Source organism: Astyanax mexicanus, chromosome 10, assembly GCF_023375975.1.
Source record: "Astyanax mexicanus isolate ESR-SI-001 chromosome 10, AstMex3_surface, whole genome shotgun sequence".
Taxonomy (NCBI): Eukaryota; Metazoa; Chordata; class Actinopteri; order Characiformes; family Acestrorhamphidae; genus Astyanax; species Astyanax mexicanus.
In genome coordinates this window covers 3,132,799-3,150,442 of record NC_064417.1, presented here as the reverse complement: position 1 = coordinate 3,150,442, position 17,644 = coordinate 3,132,799, and the positions used below count along the sequence as shown (strand labels likewise).

Here is a 17,644-nt window from a genome sequence, read left to right as displayed (position 1 = left end):
TAATCGCAGAAAAAACAAACGCTCTTATTTATTACAGATTACTGTTGTTTTGCTGTTTTTCTCGACACAATATCAGTTTTATCAGTCTTAAAAGCCCAGTCACAACAACAAGCTGCTTAATTCAGACTGATAAATCCACACATGATAAGTGGACCTCGGGGGGAAATAAGAAGCTGGAAAATTGTATGGTGTGGACCTTTTAAGGCAATTGCTCTGTTTGTGTGCGTTCAGCTGCGGGCGAGAAATAATTAATATAGTATTGCAGTCTCTTAGTGTCTAATGAGATGCTCTGATTTGACACTATCATAAGCTATTAGAAACCAAAGGCGTCTGCTGTATACTGTATAATGTATAATGTGTATACAGATTTTTGTTATTATTGCTGTTGTTGTTGTGAACAATAAACAGTGTATCGATGTATTATATTATATTATGATTATAGCAGTCAGTGTGGCAGTTATGGAGCTTTTAAAAAGTCTCCTTCCGCTAAAATCCATTTTTTCTTGTTTTCTATGTAAAATACTATAGGTCTCTCTGAGTTGTATATGAATGCTCCACATGAAACTGTTTCTCGGACTTCCTTTCCCTGCAGTAGCTAGTAAAAGAAAAGCCTCAGAAATATAAGTTGATCAGAGAGATAAAAGAGTAAAATGTCAACGTCAATCAGTGACTTCATGGCCTCACCCACCTCGAATCAGGACCACCCACAGGCGGAGCTTACAGCTTTTGTTTACAGAGCTAGTTAGCGTGAGCTATCTTGTGTAAGTAGCAACTGTAGGTTTAAATCGGATCTCCGGTTGATTCCACGTTTTACCAAGACCTTAAACATACACTAGGGAAGCACGGTTTGACAAGGTAGCACAACTCGACAGAACACCGGTCAAACAAGTACATTTAACACTGTTTTAAGTTGTTTTCCAGTGTTGTTTTCGTCTGTACTTTATAGTATTTAAAGTAAGATAATCCACCGTTAGCTTAGCGGGGTTAGCCGGCTCACCGGTTAAGCTAATCTCTTTTTAGCCCCTTTAGGTTTACCAGCCTTACATGAAGCATGATATGTTTTTGTTTTATGTAACTAAAATGTCAGTATATATGTTCATACAACATTATTGAAAACTATGGCTTCCAAAGCCTTATTAATGTTCTGAATAATATTTTACCCACAAAAGTGAATCAAGGTGTAGCATTTAAGTAAGCTACATTAAATTATACTAAAATATGAATGTAAATGTTGCTAAGATTTTAATAATGGAAGTTTAATTGTTTCTTGAATAATTACAACATTTCAATATTACAACGTAAACTACAATTTTTATTGTAACTGAAATTTACCTAAATTAATCGAAAATCGGGAAATCGGGAAATCATTGATGATACTCACCCCTACTAGAGACCACAATAGATTGTTTTAAATGAATGAAGAAACGATGGAATGAGACGACTGACTTTAAAACGACCGGGTTCTTTGATATGATCTGATGCTAGACTTCCCTAAGCATGCTTTTACTCTCTGCTGGTACAGAGCTATCATTAAAGGCTAATTAAGCTTATCTGCAGCCTCTAAACTAAAGAGAGCATTGTTTGTCGTCTTTCATCTCGTTTCTCTCGGGCCGCAGAGGGAGAAGGGGGTATCGCAGTCAGCCGTCGCCAACAGAAAACATGTAATTTGTCATATGTCGTCTGTGCATTGTATCCTAGCCTGAGGCGGGAGTGGAAAATTGGTGTCGGAGCCTGGAGTGGAACCTCGTAGCCGCAGCCGTGCTTAAGCTCTTTAGCACGTGCGCTAATGAGCCGGGTGCAAGTGTCTCGTTTTTTTTTTTTTTTTGCTCGTGTTTTAAGAAGCCTCTTCCCTGATTGCGGCGCGAGGTCGAGATGGAGAGAGAGAGAGAAAAAGAGAGAGAGAGAGATAGAGAGAAAGAGAGAGAGAGCCTTGATTAGCGGCGCTACGCTCATCACGCTTCTTTTATGTTTGTTCCTGAAGAATGAATTTGATACGCCACCCTATAGCATGTAATTAACCCATCTTCTTTCGCTTCAAAATTGATAGCCAAGTGGCCTGAGTGGAGAGCAGTGGCACCTCGCACTTCAATTAGTCTGAAGTCCTTCAAGGGGTTTTTCTGCCGTGTTCATAGAAATCCAATATAATCTCACAGCCAAAGTTCAAGGGGGCTCTCTCTCGGCCTGTCACTTACTTTCTTTGCTTTGTCTCTCTCTCTCTCTCTCTCTCTCTCGCGCTCTCTCTCTCTCTCTTCTTCACTACGTCTCTGTCTCTTTCTCACTTAATTCCTATCTGTCTTCCTCGCTCCTGACATTCTCACTGTCATTTCTCTTTTTTTTCTCTTTTTTTCTTTTTTATACCTCCCTTTCCTCTCTCTCTCTCTCTCTCTCTCTTTCTCTCACTTTATCCAGCTCCTCAGGCTTCCTCCTCCTTATTTTCCTTATTCCTCTCAGTGTCTGGTATAGACCTGGCCTAATTCCCCACAGAGCACTAATGGCTGGGTAATCACCATACTCATAATAGAGATACAAGCCTGCTTTCAAAAACACCTACTTTTTCTTTTTTTCTTTTCTTTCGTTTTGTCCTCTTTCATTTATTTATCCATGTTAATTTGCTTTGCTCTTTTTTTTTTTCGTTGATGTAAAAAAAAAAAAAAAACATCAGAAGAACTAGGGCAGTCAACGTTAAAGCGTTTTATCACAATTAATTACCAAGTTTGACCCCAACTTATATATATATATATATATATATATATATATATATATATATATATTTATTTTTTTTTTCCTCTGGAGCATTTCACTTGTGGTGAGATTGTGATTTGATCTTAATTCAACCCACCTATCAAATATGGTTTTTAATTGAGCGGTTGAACTGTTGATACGGCACAGTTTATTCTGATATATTAGCCAGTTAATATACTGCTATACTGCTACGTGCAGCTTGGAAATGACTTTCTCTGTTGCTGTTTACACACTAAGAGTGAGGTACAGGGCTTGGACAGTGAAACTGAAACACCTGGTGGAAACAAGAGAGTTGAGGTGCACGTTGAATTCTGCCGTGATTTGATCAGCCGTGCTTTTATGTTTTTTGGATACAATCCGGGTTAGCACCCGAACATCCCTTTCAGACAGCTTCCTCTTACAGCGTCCACAGTTAATCCTGTTGGATGTGGTTGGTCCTTCTTGGTGGTATGCTGACGTTACCCTGGATACCGTGGCTCTTGATGCATTACAAAGACTTGTTGTCTTGGTCACAGATGCTCCAGCAAGACGTGCACCAACAGTTTGTCCTCTTTTGAACTCTGGTATCTCACCTATAATGTTGTGTGCATTGCAGTATTTTGAGTAAAACTGTGCTCTTACCCACATTATCTCAGCTTCTGGGACAAAAGCAGCCTCTGCAGAGGCCTGAGGTGATGAAGTGATGAATAGCAAACAGAGGCATCATGTGGGAGCAGAACCAGGCAGAACCTACAGTTTACAGGGATTTTAAGCAGTAGCTAAAGTTTACCGTGGCTTTAAAACTCTATTAATCATGGCATTAATCACAATGCTGTCGATAATGGGCGCGCTTGGCAGGCCTGGACGTCAGAAGCAGAGATGTCGGCCACGAGGCTCTGTGTGGGACTATTGATTAAGATGCATGACGTTTGGATGTGTTACAGAGCGCTCAGAGCATTCACTCTGCCAGAACCACCATCTGACATGGCCTTGTGTTTTTGTGTGTGTGTGTGTGTGTGTGTACAGTGTCTGTGGGATATGAGTATGAATCTTGCCCAGACTTCGTTCTGTGGGAGAGGAGGAGCGCTCTAATCCAGGGCTTCGAGATGATGGGCTCCAACTTGGGTGGATGGACCTTGGACAAGCACCACGTTCTGAACGTGCAAAGCGGTGAGAGATAAGACCCACCAACTGTTCACCAGAAAACTGGCAGGTGTCAGTTCACACGTTATAAAAAAATATATTAAAAATATGCTGCTGTATTTAGCATTAGTCTGCATTAGATGCACAAACAGGGCTGTCACTGTCGATTACATCCATAATGAAGCAACCAACCAGTTATTATAAACAGCTATGTGAAAAAAAATATTTGTCCCCTTATAGATTTAATACCACAATTATTCAGATTAACAAACACATTTTAATATCAGACAAACATGCTCATCCATATCATCCATAATTTTCCCTTTATTATTATGCTCTTATTACTACATTAATCTGTCAGATTCTCACAGCAATGCTCCAAAATCTAGTATGAAGTCTTTTCTGGACTCTATTCTATAGCTGGATTTGGACATGACACTAGAAAATCCTTTTTTACAGTGTTTTTACAGTATTTTCTTTTCTTCTTTTTTTATTATTATTTTATTTTAGTTTGATTTAGATTTTTTATAATCTTGCCCATTTTTATTAATTAATTTATTTATTTTTTACCTTTAAATTATTATTATTTTTTTCAATTATTATTTTACATAAAACTTAGTCTATTTTTACTCAAAATGTTTTTCATATTTATTTTTTTATTTTTTTGTTAATTTATTTATAGCTTGCCTAAATTAGATACACACTCTTGGATTTAACAAGTATGATTACTTTTCTTTTTTGTTTTTTCCCCGTTTCATAATTGGGTTTCTAATTTTACTCTATTTTTTTTTTATATTTATTATTTTATATATATATATATATATTTTATATATATATATATATATATATATATATATATATATATATATATATAAAATAATAAATATAAAAAAAAAATAGAGTAAAATTAGAAACCCAATTATGGTTATATATATATTATATTATATTATATTATATTATATTATATATATAATTATTATTATATATATATATATATATATATATATATTTTTTTATCATTTTTATAATTTTTATTTTTTTTATAATTTGCTCAAATTAGATATAACACTTGATTTTTTTTTCCAATATACAAAATAAATAAAAATAGAATTTAAAATATTATGTATATTTAATATTTATTTTATTTCATGTGTTTACCAATTTTTTTTTCTTCAGTTTTATATCTCTATAACATTATTTCTGCTTATTTTATTATATTAGAATTAATAGTCCCTTTTTTTAGATTGTTTGTTGACTGTTGGTCATTAATATGTATTAGTTTTTAAAATAATGTAAAAAAAAAACACTAATAAAAATAAGAGCAGCCTCATAATTTTATGAATATGACTTTTTAAATACTGTGCCACACGTTTAAAGTGGTGCAGCGCTGTAACCACAGAGTATTATGAATCTGCACTATTGTGTGAATTCTATTACAAATATGATATTCAGTGAGTAATGATGTGTCAACAGCCTGATTCCTAATTACACCCTGTGACTGAGTTACAGTTGTTTACCCCTATTATGAATAAAATAATTGTGTTAGCTGTATTTACTGAGTCACTTAGTGAAGCTGCCAGATTCTCCTGGCAGGGAGAGGGGGGCTAAGTAGTGCAGTAGTGCACACTCACATAACTGCGTGAAAATTATAAAGCATGGGAGACTTAAAAAAAAAAAAAAAACTTGCATATAATGTAAAATGTTAGCTATATTTATTATTTATTGTTTAATGTTTGTATCAATATTTGTAGCAGTTTTATATCTCTATAAAAAACATATAACTTAACATGTTATCTATATTTAATATTTATTATTTAATGTTTGTATCAATATTTGTAGCAGTTTCATATTTCCATAAAAAAACTTATAATGTAAAATGTTATCTATATTTAATATTTATTTTTTAATGTTTGTATCAATATTTGTAACAGTTTTATATCTCTATAAAAAAACATATAATGTAAAATGTTATATATATTTAATATTTTTTATTTAATGTGTTTATTAAAAATGCAAGGGTAAAATTTATAAAGCGTGGGAGACTTTTGAAAAAAAAAAGTAAAATGTTATGTATATTTAATCATTTTTATGTAATGTGTTTATCAATATTTGTAGCAGTTTTCTATCTATATAAAAAAACATACAATGTAAAATGTTATGTATATTTAATCATTTTTATTTAATGTGTTTATCAATATTTGTAGCAGTTTTCTATCTCTATAAAAAAAACATATAATGTAAAATGTTAGGTAAATTTAATATTTTTTTATGTAATGTGTTTGACAATATTTGCAGCAGTTTTATATCTTTATAATATTATTTCTGCCCCTTTTTTTAAAATTAGAATTCATGGCTCAATCCATTCAAACCACTCAATCCATGCGCTCCACTGTGAGAAATGAAACAGCAATATATGCCTGTGCTGTAAGTCTGTAAGTCTGGACAATAAAATGCAGGGGGTGAAATTTATAAAGCGTGGGAGACTTTAGAAAAAAAAGAAGAAAAAAAAGAAAGAAAAAACATCAAAGAAGCAAACTAGCAGATAAAACCTGGAAAATATGACAAATAACCTTCACATCAAGTTTTTTACACTCATACATCTCTATTACAGGCCTGCTTTCTATGGAACAAAAAGTCTTTTATCTGTATCATCACTAAAAAAAAAGAAAAGTACATTTGAAGCAGCCCTATGAAGCACAGGAATACGAATAAAAGCATAGAAAAAGTAAAAGAAAGAAAGAAAAAAAGAAAGAAAGTACAGAATAACAGCTCTCAGGCAGTTTCTAGAAAAAGTCCCTAATCCGTACATTTACACGCTGCCATTTACAAAAAGCTCGCGCTCAAAGAGACTTTCACAAGTGAACTACAGGGGCAGTCCCACCCGGAGCAACCTGTGATAAAGTGCCTTTCCTGAGGGCACCATATAGCCCACGACTTCATGAGTCACAGCCATAGTCATAGATCTCTAACCAGAGACTCACCACACATTCTGAATTACATACCAGTTTATTGTAAATTCAAGAGAGTGGCACTGATTATATTAATCAAATAAAAGTGTGTGTTTGAAATGTTTTTACTGCTAAAAGAACTCCTACTTTTCACAGTATTTAATAAAGTTACTGTAAAAACACAATGCATTATAATAAAAGAAAGAATCTTACTTACTTTGTTCAAAAAAAGAAGTGACATAACTTAATAATCAGAACAGTTATACACAGCACATTGCATTTTTTGTAAAAAAAAAAAAAAAAAAATTACTAGTTTCTGCCGATTTGGCTTATTTTGTTTTTTTTGTCACTCAAATGTTCAAATATAGTCTTAGAACGGCTATACAATATACATTAAGCTTTTAATATGTTTAGTTTAATATGAAAAAACACCCTTTTTTCTAATAATATCTTTATCAAACACATTTAGAGTACACAATCCTTTTGCTAACCCCTTTAACTTGTGCTCAATCATTTGGTAGAGTCACTATATCTTATTATTATTCTTTTTTTATAATTTTATTTCTAACTTTCTCCCATTTTTCTCCCAATTTAGCTATTTAGCTGTATATCGCCAATCACTAGTGATGCCACAACACATGTGAAGTCAGACTCCGCCTCTTTTTGAACTGCTGCTGATGCTGTAGCATTGCTGAGTAGCATCACAGCGCTAACGCTCGGATGAGGAAAGCGCAGTGACTCAGTTCTAATACATCAGCTCACAGATGCAGCCTTGTGCTGATCCACATCACCCTAGAAGTGATGATGGGAAAGAGAGCACCATCTACTGTACCCACCCAGAGAGAGCAAGGCTAATTGTGCTCTCTCGGGGCTCCAACAGCTGATGGCAAGCTGCATGAACAGTGATCATAGAGACAGCATTTAGCCCCTTGGAACTATAGACACTTAAAATGCAATGAAATATCACAATGATGAAACGAATGATGTTTTGGAGGTCAAATTTAGCAAAAATGTCTGTTCACTTTTGACATAATCCATATTTTGAAGTCATATAAAACCAGCAAATTAAACTTTTGTCAAATTAAACCATCAAATTCTTAAAGAAGCCTTTCTATACTATTAATTCTATAAGTATCAAGTTATATTAATGCAGCATTTTGGAGTAATGGGATGCCAAACTTAAGAAAAATGTCCATTCGGTTTTGCGTAAACTAGATTTTGGAGTTATATATGAAACCAGCAAACCAAACTGATATCAAATGACGCCATTAAATCCAATAAAATCCATTAAATACAATTACTGTAGCACTTTAGAATAATGAGAGGTCAAACTTAGGGAAAAAGGAAGGTTTTGGGTGGTTTTAGGGCACCCAAATGCCCAATATATAGTAAATATATAGATATAGCATTAAAACTACTTTAAGTTGCACTTATTGCTTAACATGGATGTAAAAATGCACTAATACAACTCGTCTGGTTGCTGTAGAGAAGTTTTGCCAAAATATTAGGACTCTCTGGAGCAGATGAATGCAAGGGACATGCTGCTACCTGTATTTCTAATCCCAGGCGTGTGATAAACGTGGATTAAATAAAGACCTCTCCAGCTTATGCTGGTGCTGCATTTAAATATGTTGGAATGAGTTGGGTAGTTGGGGATAAAGTGGGGTGAGTTGGTAGTGACCTTCCAACATCCTGATCTCACTCATGAATACCTTTATCACTAAATACAATCAAATAATCAAAGCAGAAACAGATAAAGGAAAATAAATGCCAGCTTGGCATCCGTCTTGTAGTCCTTCTGGGCTCCAAGCTCTACTCAGGAAGCTTTTTAGAAGGATGCTGAAAGCTTATTTTTAGGTTGGGTAGCATCTAAATGCATCTAAAAGAGTTTTATGATGCATAGCATATCTGATCACACATTCTGGTCATTTTATTAGTTAGTGCAGAAAATAAAATGCATATTGGGCTTTTGTAAAACAGCATAAAGCCCTATGGTGTTATCAAATGACACTGTTTAATCTTTGAAGAAGCCTTTCTATGCTATATATTGTATACCAATACCAAACTATATTACTGTAGCATTTTGGAGTATGTATGAATTTTGCCAGTCAGATATTAAGGAGTATTGTAATGGTGAGTTTTCAGTGATGTTTCTCCAGCACTAAGGCTTGGTGCAGCAGCATTAGCATTAAAAGAACCGCTAGCTGATAGTGCTCTGGGTTACCTGAACACTCGGGGTTTCTCAGTCTAGTGCTATAGGGAGGCATTTGCGTCCCGCTAGTGCTGTGGTTAGCAGCTAATGCTAATGCTGCTGAACCCAGCCTTAGTGCTGGAAAAATTTCACGAAAAAAAAAAACTCACCTTAAACAAAATATTGTAAATCTAAGCTTACTGTAAATAAAAAAAGTGTGTTTTTCACCCAAATAGAAGGGAAACATGGCGGCACCCTTGCTCACTTCGATCTAGGCATCCTAACTAGTGTCACTTAATGTATCTTATAATCTGGTGCACCTTATAGTCTGAAAAATATGGTAAATATTTTTAGCAGATTAATCTTAAAAATGCTGAAACTTCCCCTTAACAGAGTTTAGTTAGAGCAGGGTTGTGAATAAAACATCTTATAAGTAAAATGTCAAATATCTCAAGGCTTTCTTCACTTTAATATCCTCAGGTATCTTACATAAAGGAAACGGAGAGAACATCTTCATCTCCCAGCAGCCTCCAGTCATCAGCACAGTGATGGGAAATGGGTACTACCGAACCATCCCCTGCCCAGGCTGCAGCGGCCCGGCGTTGGAGGGGAAGCTCTTTGCCCCGGTTGCTTTGGCCTGTGGTTCTGATGGCAGCATCTACGTGGGCGACTTCAATTTCGTGCGCAGGATCCTTCCTAGTGGCTACACCTACAACATCCTGGAGCTGAAGTAAAGAAAACTCTTTCTGTCCTGTTTCATTTGGATCGCTGTCATATAGATTTTTGAGTTTTTTGTAACAATGTTCGGGTGCTTTTCTGCTTATTGGCAGTGCTGAAATCCATCAGTTGAGTTAATTAAGCTAAAAATAAAGCATGAATTAATCATGTTTTAGAACACTTTATCTAGTAACTGTGTAGTTACACATTTACAAAATTTACAATTTACAAAACATTTACTATTTAGATTGTAAAATATAGTGCTATTTCTAACTGACCTTTATTAGCTGTAACTTATCTGTAACAATGTGTACTGCTCCAACAGTTGCACTTTTAATACATGGGTTATTATTGTGTAATTACACAGGTATTAGAGACACTTGTTATGAAGCGGGACCACTTTTTCTATAAAGAGAACTGGTGAAAAATAACAAAAATACATAAAAAATATATTATGAGCAAGAATTGTGGAAAATGACAATGCTAAAAAAAAAAAAACTAGAATACAAATGTACAGCTCTGGAAAAAGATAAGAGTCCGCTTCAGTTGCTGAAGCAGTTTCTCTGATTCTTCAATTTTTAGGTTTATGTTTGAGTAAAATGAACATTTTTATTTTATAAACTACAGACAACATTTCTCCCAAATTCCTAATAAAAATATTGTCATTTACTGCATTTATTTGCAGAAAATGAGAAATAAAAAATAAAGATGCAGAGCTTTCAGACCTCAAATAATGTAAATAAAATAAGTTCATATTCATAAAGTTTTAAGAGTTCAGAAATCAATATTTGTTGGAATAACCCTGGTTTTTAATCACAGTTTTCATGCTCTCCTCCACCAGTCTTACACACTGCTTTTGGATAACTTTATGCTGCTTTACTCCTGGTGCAAAAACTCAAGCAGTTCAGTTTGGTGGTTTGATGGCTTGTGATCATCCATCTTCCTCTTGATTATATTCCAGAGGTTTTCAATTTAATAAATTTGGTAAAATCAAAGAAACTCATCAATTTTTTCAGAGCTGTATACACACACATGTATACTGAAACATCACTTTATATTGTGCAGATGCTTTATTTGACCCTAGATGGTTTATAATGGTTTATAATGGTTAGAATCTTCAAAACAGCGTCTTCACTGGAACTTGGTCTCGATGAAGTGTTTTTTTTTTTTGTTTTTTTTTACTCACCTCTCCACCCACCACCTGCTGTTATGTTAGAGCACAGCAGATGAGTAAGACCTTCTGATGTGTTCTGATTTAAGAGCGTCCTTGGCCTCAGCGTTTGCTTTTGCTCTGTCACCTCTTTGTTAGCTGTTAATTGCTCCCGGGAAAAAGATGCTCAGAGAGGAGAACAGGCAAAGACATAAGAGCAGATAACTTGAGATGACATTGCGCCCAAAGGTATAAAGATGATTCATCTGAAACACAATATAAACTGGAGCCGAAAAAGTTGCAGCAGTATGTCCAGATTTCTCCTCATTGCTATAAATCAGAGTTTTGGGCACGTTCTAAAACAAAAAATACCGTGATGCATCTGAATGGACACTGTATATCGTGTTTTGTTGGCTTTATGAGACTGTTGAGATGTTCTGGAGATAAACTTTGCCCTTTTCTCTCTCCTCATAATGCCTAACCATCAGGAACCGGGACACGAGACACAGGTAGGATTTCATCACCACCACTCAGCACTCAGCTTTTCCCCTCTGAATTCACAGCCAAGCCAGTCAGCGCCGTTATACAAAACAACCACAGGCACTGTCTCTGAGAATTATTGGCTTTTGGCAGCGTTGCATGTGAAGACTTGTTTTCACAGCCGTACTAAATATATTCCCTTGTTAGAATTTGGACACTGTTCAGGCAGAGTAAACAGAGCTTTGTTCATTAATTAACAGGATCTGTTCCTTTTATATATATATATATATATATATATATATATATATATATATATATATATATATATATATATATATATATATTTAATACTATTACTGTTATTATTATGTTTAATTTGCAAGGGGTCCTCTATTACGCTGTCAGTGTTGGGCACGTTACTTTTTATAAAGTAATTAGTTATAGTTACTAATTACTTCTCCAAAAAAAAGTAACTAAGTTACTAAATGAGTTAATCCACTATAAAAGTAACTACTTACCAGCAAAAGTAACTATTGTGTTACTTTTATGTTACTCGCCCCCACCTCCCATCTTTCATAAGCCAGGTGTATAGAGTGCACGACAGCAAAGACAACAGTTATTGCTTAGGAGTTTATCTCATCCTCTTCTCCCTTGTGACTCACACACAACGCACACACACACACACTGTAGGCACGAAGTAAAAAAAAAATATTAAAATTAAAAGTTAATTGAGCTGCTAAAGTAACGTGCAGTAACGGGGTGTTGGAAATGGTAACGGTGTTATAGTTACAGTCAGAGTAATTAGTTAGATTACTGGTGTGCCAAAAGTCTAGGAACAGGAATTAGATTAAATTCCATGACTTTTATTTTGTTTAATAAAAGTCTGAAGGATATGTGTTTGTGGAGGGAGGTGGGATTTTACCTGCAATAAATCATTACCATCCTCTGCCTGGTCCACTCTGGGTGGTCATGCCTCTTAGGACTTTTTCACAGGGCACATGTGAAAAAAACTGTGTACAGATTTTTTAATATATAGTGTTGTGTCAAGGTTACATAAGAACCATGATTCATACCTTAAAGTTGATTTTCCTCCTCATCTCTTGTTTGTGTGAAAATTGGTTATTATCTGGTTATTAACAATGGAGTTTTCTAAAAAAACGTCTAAAAGTCTTAAAGCTCAGGATGAGCTTAGATGGGGCCGAAAATATCCAGCCCGACCCGGCCCAACCTTAAACCCAGAGAAGAGGGTTAAAACTGAACGTTTACCTTTTTTTCAGAATGTTTGAATGAAATAAATCTGTTCTGAATGATGTGAATTAACATTGCAACACTGAAGAAGCATAGACCTATTATTTAGGAAAAATATTTAATAAGAACAGAATCTCCGAAAGATTAAAACACAAACAATGATCCACAGGCCTAAACCTTGGTAAATTACAAGACTACAAGAATAATGTCTGAATGACTTTCCTCTAATCTAATAGAATTTATTGTTTGTTTAAACGATTCCTTGATTCCAGTAATCAGTAACATGTGCCTGATTGGTTGAGTTGAGCATCTACAAATCCAATAGGATCATTTTCAATATTAACTCTTAGCCCAGATATGTATTCCATGATGCTGCATAGATGTCGATTGCACATTTGATTCTATTTAAACATATTTTAAAATTATTGCACAAACATTTCATGAATGGTAACTGTAACAGAAGCCTGTCTGTTTGTGTGTAACTTGTCGTCCACCGTCTATCCAGTGCAGCAGTGCACTAGTGCACGCGTGCAGTAACTCCGCCTTAGTCAACATCAAGGAACCCTCGGTAGAGTGTCTTCCTTTGCTCGGTGGTCGGCCGCAGGATTAGCCAGATGTGCGCCGTCAGTCAATACCCAGCTTTTATTGAGTCGCCTCCGAGTCGCAGGAGGTGAGGGAAGATTTAAAGGCAGTGTCGTCCTGCAGGGTGGAAAATGTCAGGAGTGCACCTGATATCGGTGACAAGTCCTGGCTGTCCGCCGCTGCGTTTAAAAGGGATTGTCCCAGCGTGGCAGCGAACGCTAACATAAGGCGGCAGACGGCCGTCCGCCAGATAACAACAGCTGCGCGTCCCGTAGCAGACGTCTGACGCGGCGTCGATGTTTGTGAGACGGTGACAGGATCGGGAGCGGTTTGCCTAATTAAGGTTCCCCAGATGAGATGAGATATTTGCAGGATTCTTTCTGTTGTAGTTTTTATGAACTGAAACTGGGAAGGTTTTTATTCTTTGGTTGTCTTGATTTCTTTGGAAGTCTCTCTGTTCTTTTACGCTTCGCGTGTGACTGCGCGTGAGTCTCGTCCGCTCACTCGGGGCATCGGTTCTGCTGCAGTCAGTCGATATTTCTGAAAGCTGTGACAGGTTGTGAGAAGCGCCCTCCGGGATTCTTTTACAGTCACTTTTACAGTATGTGGCTGGACGGTGGCCAAGAAGGCTTTTTGAAATGTCAAGGAGATGGAAGAGGAATATTAAGCAGCAGAGCTTACGAGCAGTTGAGTAGTGTACTGGCCTCTGTGTGTGTGTGTGTGTGTGTGTGTGTTTCATCTAGGCCTTGTCTGTAGAACGTGGAAGCAAGAAACGCACTGTGGTGGCTTGTGTGTTTGGCAGGGATGTCAGTGATGTGTTACTTAGCAATGTGTTACTCTAATCTGATAACATTACTATATATTACTATATAATTATTATAGTATTACTATAAAATATATATATATATATATATATATATATATATATATATATTGTAGCATCCGCCTCGAGGCGTTGAAAGGAAAAACAAAAAAGATATTTACAGTCGTCGCTTATAGCTGAAACTGTCGGCCGCAACCACGTCCAAATAACAACAGGCTAGTGTGCTAACAAGCTAACAGGCTAAAACTAGCACTCGGGATAAACACACACACAGCGAGCCCCCCTTCTCTCTCCACCTTACACACACACACACACACACACTCACACAGTGAGCTGCCCTCTCTCTTCACCTCACACACTCACACAGCGAGCCCCCCTTCTTCTGCTCCTTGTTCACACACACACACACACTGTTATGTTGAGGCGGCAGTGTGTGTGGTTTTTTTTTTTTTTTTTAGGTAAATTGTAATTACCTTAATTACTTAATAATTAAGTAATCCATAAAGTAACTAAGTTACTTTTTAAAGGGGTAATCAGTAACCAATAATCAAATAACGTTTTCAAAGTACTCTTTGCTATCACGGATGTTTGGCACGAGAGATCGGTGGGAGAAAGAATCAATAATTGACATTGAACCTTTTCTCTCTCTCTTTCTATTTTTTTTGCTTTTCTTCTCTTTTCTCCATTGTTTCTTTCTTTTCTTTCTTTTACGTGCCGTAGCGCTCGCAACGCACTCGTTCTGATCTGCCGGGAAAGTCCTGAGGCTTTTGAAAATCCCCTCCCAATCTTTCCGCCCAATGTCACGCACCTGACCCTTCACAGTTCAGTTCATTGACTTGTTTTCTTTTCTTCTTTGTTCCACATACTGTATATATATATATATATATATATATATATTTTTTTTTTTTCTTTCGTTCTCAAGTTAAAATAAAAAGAAGGAGGAGGGGGAGAATAGCATTAATTATTAACACTTACGCAGCTTTCAAAGCTTTTTGCTTTTCGCTCTGCTTGTGGGAGGCCTGAGTGCTCGGCATTGTACACTTTCGAAACAATAAACATGGGAAGACAATTCGTGTTTTCCACTCTCCTCTGTCTCGACTCTACGAGTGATGCTCTGCTGGTGAATGCGTGGGCTTCTGTCTGTACCTTATGCCAGAATTGGGGTCAGTGTTTTCCTGCCAGAGAACAAAACAACTATGAAATTGACTCTTTTTTTCTTTCTTTTTTTCTTTTTTTTTATCCGCTGTCAGGCGCTACTCCTCTGCCGTGATAAGCGACAATGGAGCTTTTCCAGTAGGGAATTGGTCCCGGATTCATTTAAACAGCCGTACCCTGTTCGGGATGTGTTTTTAATTATCTTGTTTATTCTTGACCGTGCCATTTTGTTTGATTGCGGCTGCCTTCACCTCAGAGGCTTGATAATCTAATTAGATGCTTGCACTAGACCACGGCTAGATGGAAAACATGGAAATCCAATGAATATATAAGCAGTGGTGAGTCAGTTAATTCATTTTTTTTTTCTTTCTGTCGGCTGTGCCTGTATTTACCCCCTCATTCAAAAGCTCTGAGAGCGAAGGGCTGATTTTTAAGTGAGTCGGCGGAGCGTCTAAACGCTCTAAGCCGTCGCACCGGGGTGCAGGCCTGATCTGCGTCGTCATGCAGAGCTCCGATACAACTTTAATGAAATCAGTAAAAAAAAAAAACAGTTTGCTGTTAAACAGTGCTGTGTTTGTGCTGGTGTAGTTTACCCTGAATTATGTAAAATATGGTCTTCAGCACTGCGAGGGACGCGAGATCAGCGCGTGTCGAGATGCTGTGGTCTGTATGTGGTGTGTGTTACATCTAGACCTTTAAATATTTGATCATGGACACTGCATTGGAGTTTGTTGATTGGATTGATCAGTGGGAGAATCACTGCTTAATGCCTTTTCCTCCCTCCAGCACAAACACGTCTTAGATAAAGAAAGATATGACCCTCGTTCGTTTTTTTGCAATATTTTTGTTTTTTATTTATACTGAAATGCAAATTTATTTAAATATAGTTTATAGTTTGCATTGTTTGAACACCAGAGGTCACCAGAGGTCAGAGTTCAGAGTGCAGGCCAGCGAACCAGTGGGCGTAAGCAAAGTAAATAAAATTACGAAAAATGGAAATGCTTTATTGCTTCACCTTCAACTGTTCACCACTGTTCAGCTTAGACATCTTATACAATGATACTTTCACTCTATATCAATAATTATCATTAAAAAGTTAAGTGAGTTAAGTTAAATTGAGTTCATCGTTGCACCCCTAAACAGTACAACACACATATACACACCACGATTTAACTATTCTGTGGGGTCCTGAACATCAAATATCAGGGTGGATAATTAATAAAGGTATTAATAAAGTATGCAGAGAAACAGATACAGAACTACAGTAAACATTAGTAACAATACCTTAGCAAAAATATCAGTTGAGAATTTAAGTTTTTTTTTTTTTCAGTTATAACTGGTCTGTCAGTCTGTCAAGTGCTGCCACTACGATCGAGAGATAATAGCTGGTTCGAATCCCGGTCATGCAGCTTGCCTTCAGCTGCCGGAGCCCTGAGAGAGCATAATTGGTCTTGCCCTCTCTGGGTGGGTACAGCAGATGGCACTCGCTCCCCTCTTTCATCACTCCTAGGGTGATGTGGATCAGTACAAGGCTCCGCCTGTGAGCTGATGTATCGGAACCGAGTTGCTGGGTTTTCTTCTGACTGTTAGCGCTGTGATGCTACTTGGCAATGCTTTAAAAAGAGGCGGAGTCTGTTTTCACACGTGTTGGAGGAGGCATGTGCTAGTCTTCACCCTGCTTGTGTTGATGCATCACTAGTGATGTGGGATATACAGCTGAACAGCTGCTAAATGGGTGGGACAATTGGATGAGCTAAGCAAAAAGTGAAAAAATAAGTGTTTTTCTGTGTTTTTTGCTGTGACTTTTATAGATTAACTATTTTTCGTATGCTTCCACAGCACCAGCCCAGCCCATAAGTATTACCTGGCCATGGACCCGGTCACCGAGGCTCTGTACCTGTCGGACACGAGCAGCAGGAGGGTTTACAGGCTGAAGACTCTGAGCGAGCCCAAAGATCCGGCCAAGAACATGGAGGTGGTCGCAGGGACGGGGGAGCAGTGCCTGCCATTCGACCAGAGTCACTGCGGAGAGGGAGGAAAAGCCACGGCGGCGTCGCTCAATAACCCCAGAGGTAGGCCTTCTCCTCAGGGAGAGATTTTTCTGACACACTCCCACACCCACTGATTTAATATCAATATTAATATCATAATACCTGGCAAATTTATCACAGAGTCACAGCATTTGATGATATTCAGCTTTATATTAATAAGGCTAATGAACCTGTGCTTCCTGAGTACTGGAATACTATACTGGATGAGTGTCCTGCACGCCTCATCACTTGTTTTGGATAATTGTGGATAACTTTGTTCTGATCTTGTTCTTTCAAAAATCCACCAAAAGGAAACAATACACTACACGAGAACTGTAAAATTCTGAAATATAAATATGGGCAGAAATCACATTTTCAGCTTTTTTTTTGAGTGAAAACTACTTGTCTACATGTTATGTAATGTAAGAACTTGCTCTACAATCTATCAGATATTTC

At 36.8% G+C, this 17,644-nt stretch overlaps 1 protein-coding gene across 1 annotated transcript in view; it reads left to right on the top strand.

The window, feature by feature from the left end:
• The window catches only part of LOC103038474 (teneurin-1), a 382,057-nt gene that overhangs the window by 293,520 nt on the left and 70,893 nt on the right, over positions 1-17,644 (top strand). The window contains exons 20-23 of the mRNA XM_049484363.1: positions 3,748-3,891; positions 9,484-9,733; positions 11,359-11,379; positions 16,998-17,230. Coding sequence (XP_049340320.1) covers positions 3,748-3,891; positions 9,484-9,733; positions 11,359-11,379; positions 16,998-17,230 — 648 coding nt within the window. The remainder of the gene's footprint in view (positions 1-3,747; positions 3,892-9,483; positions 9,734-11,358; positions 11,380-16,997; positions 17,231-17,644) is intronic.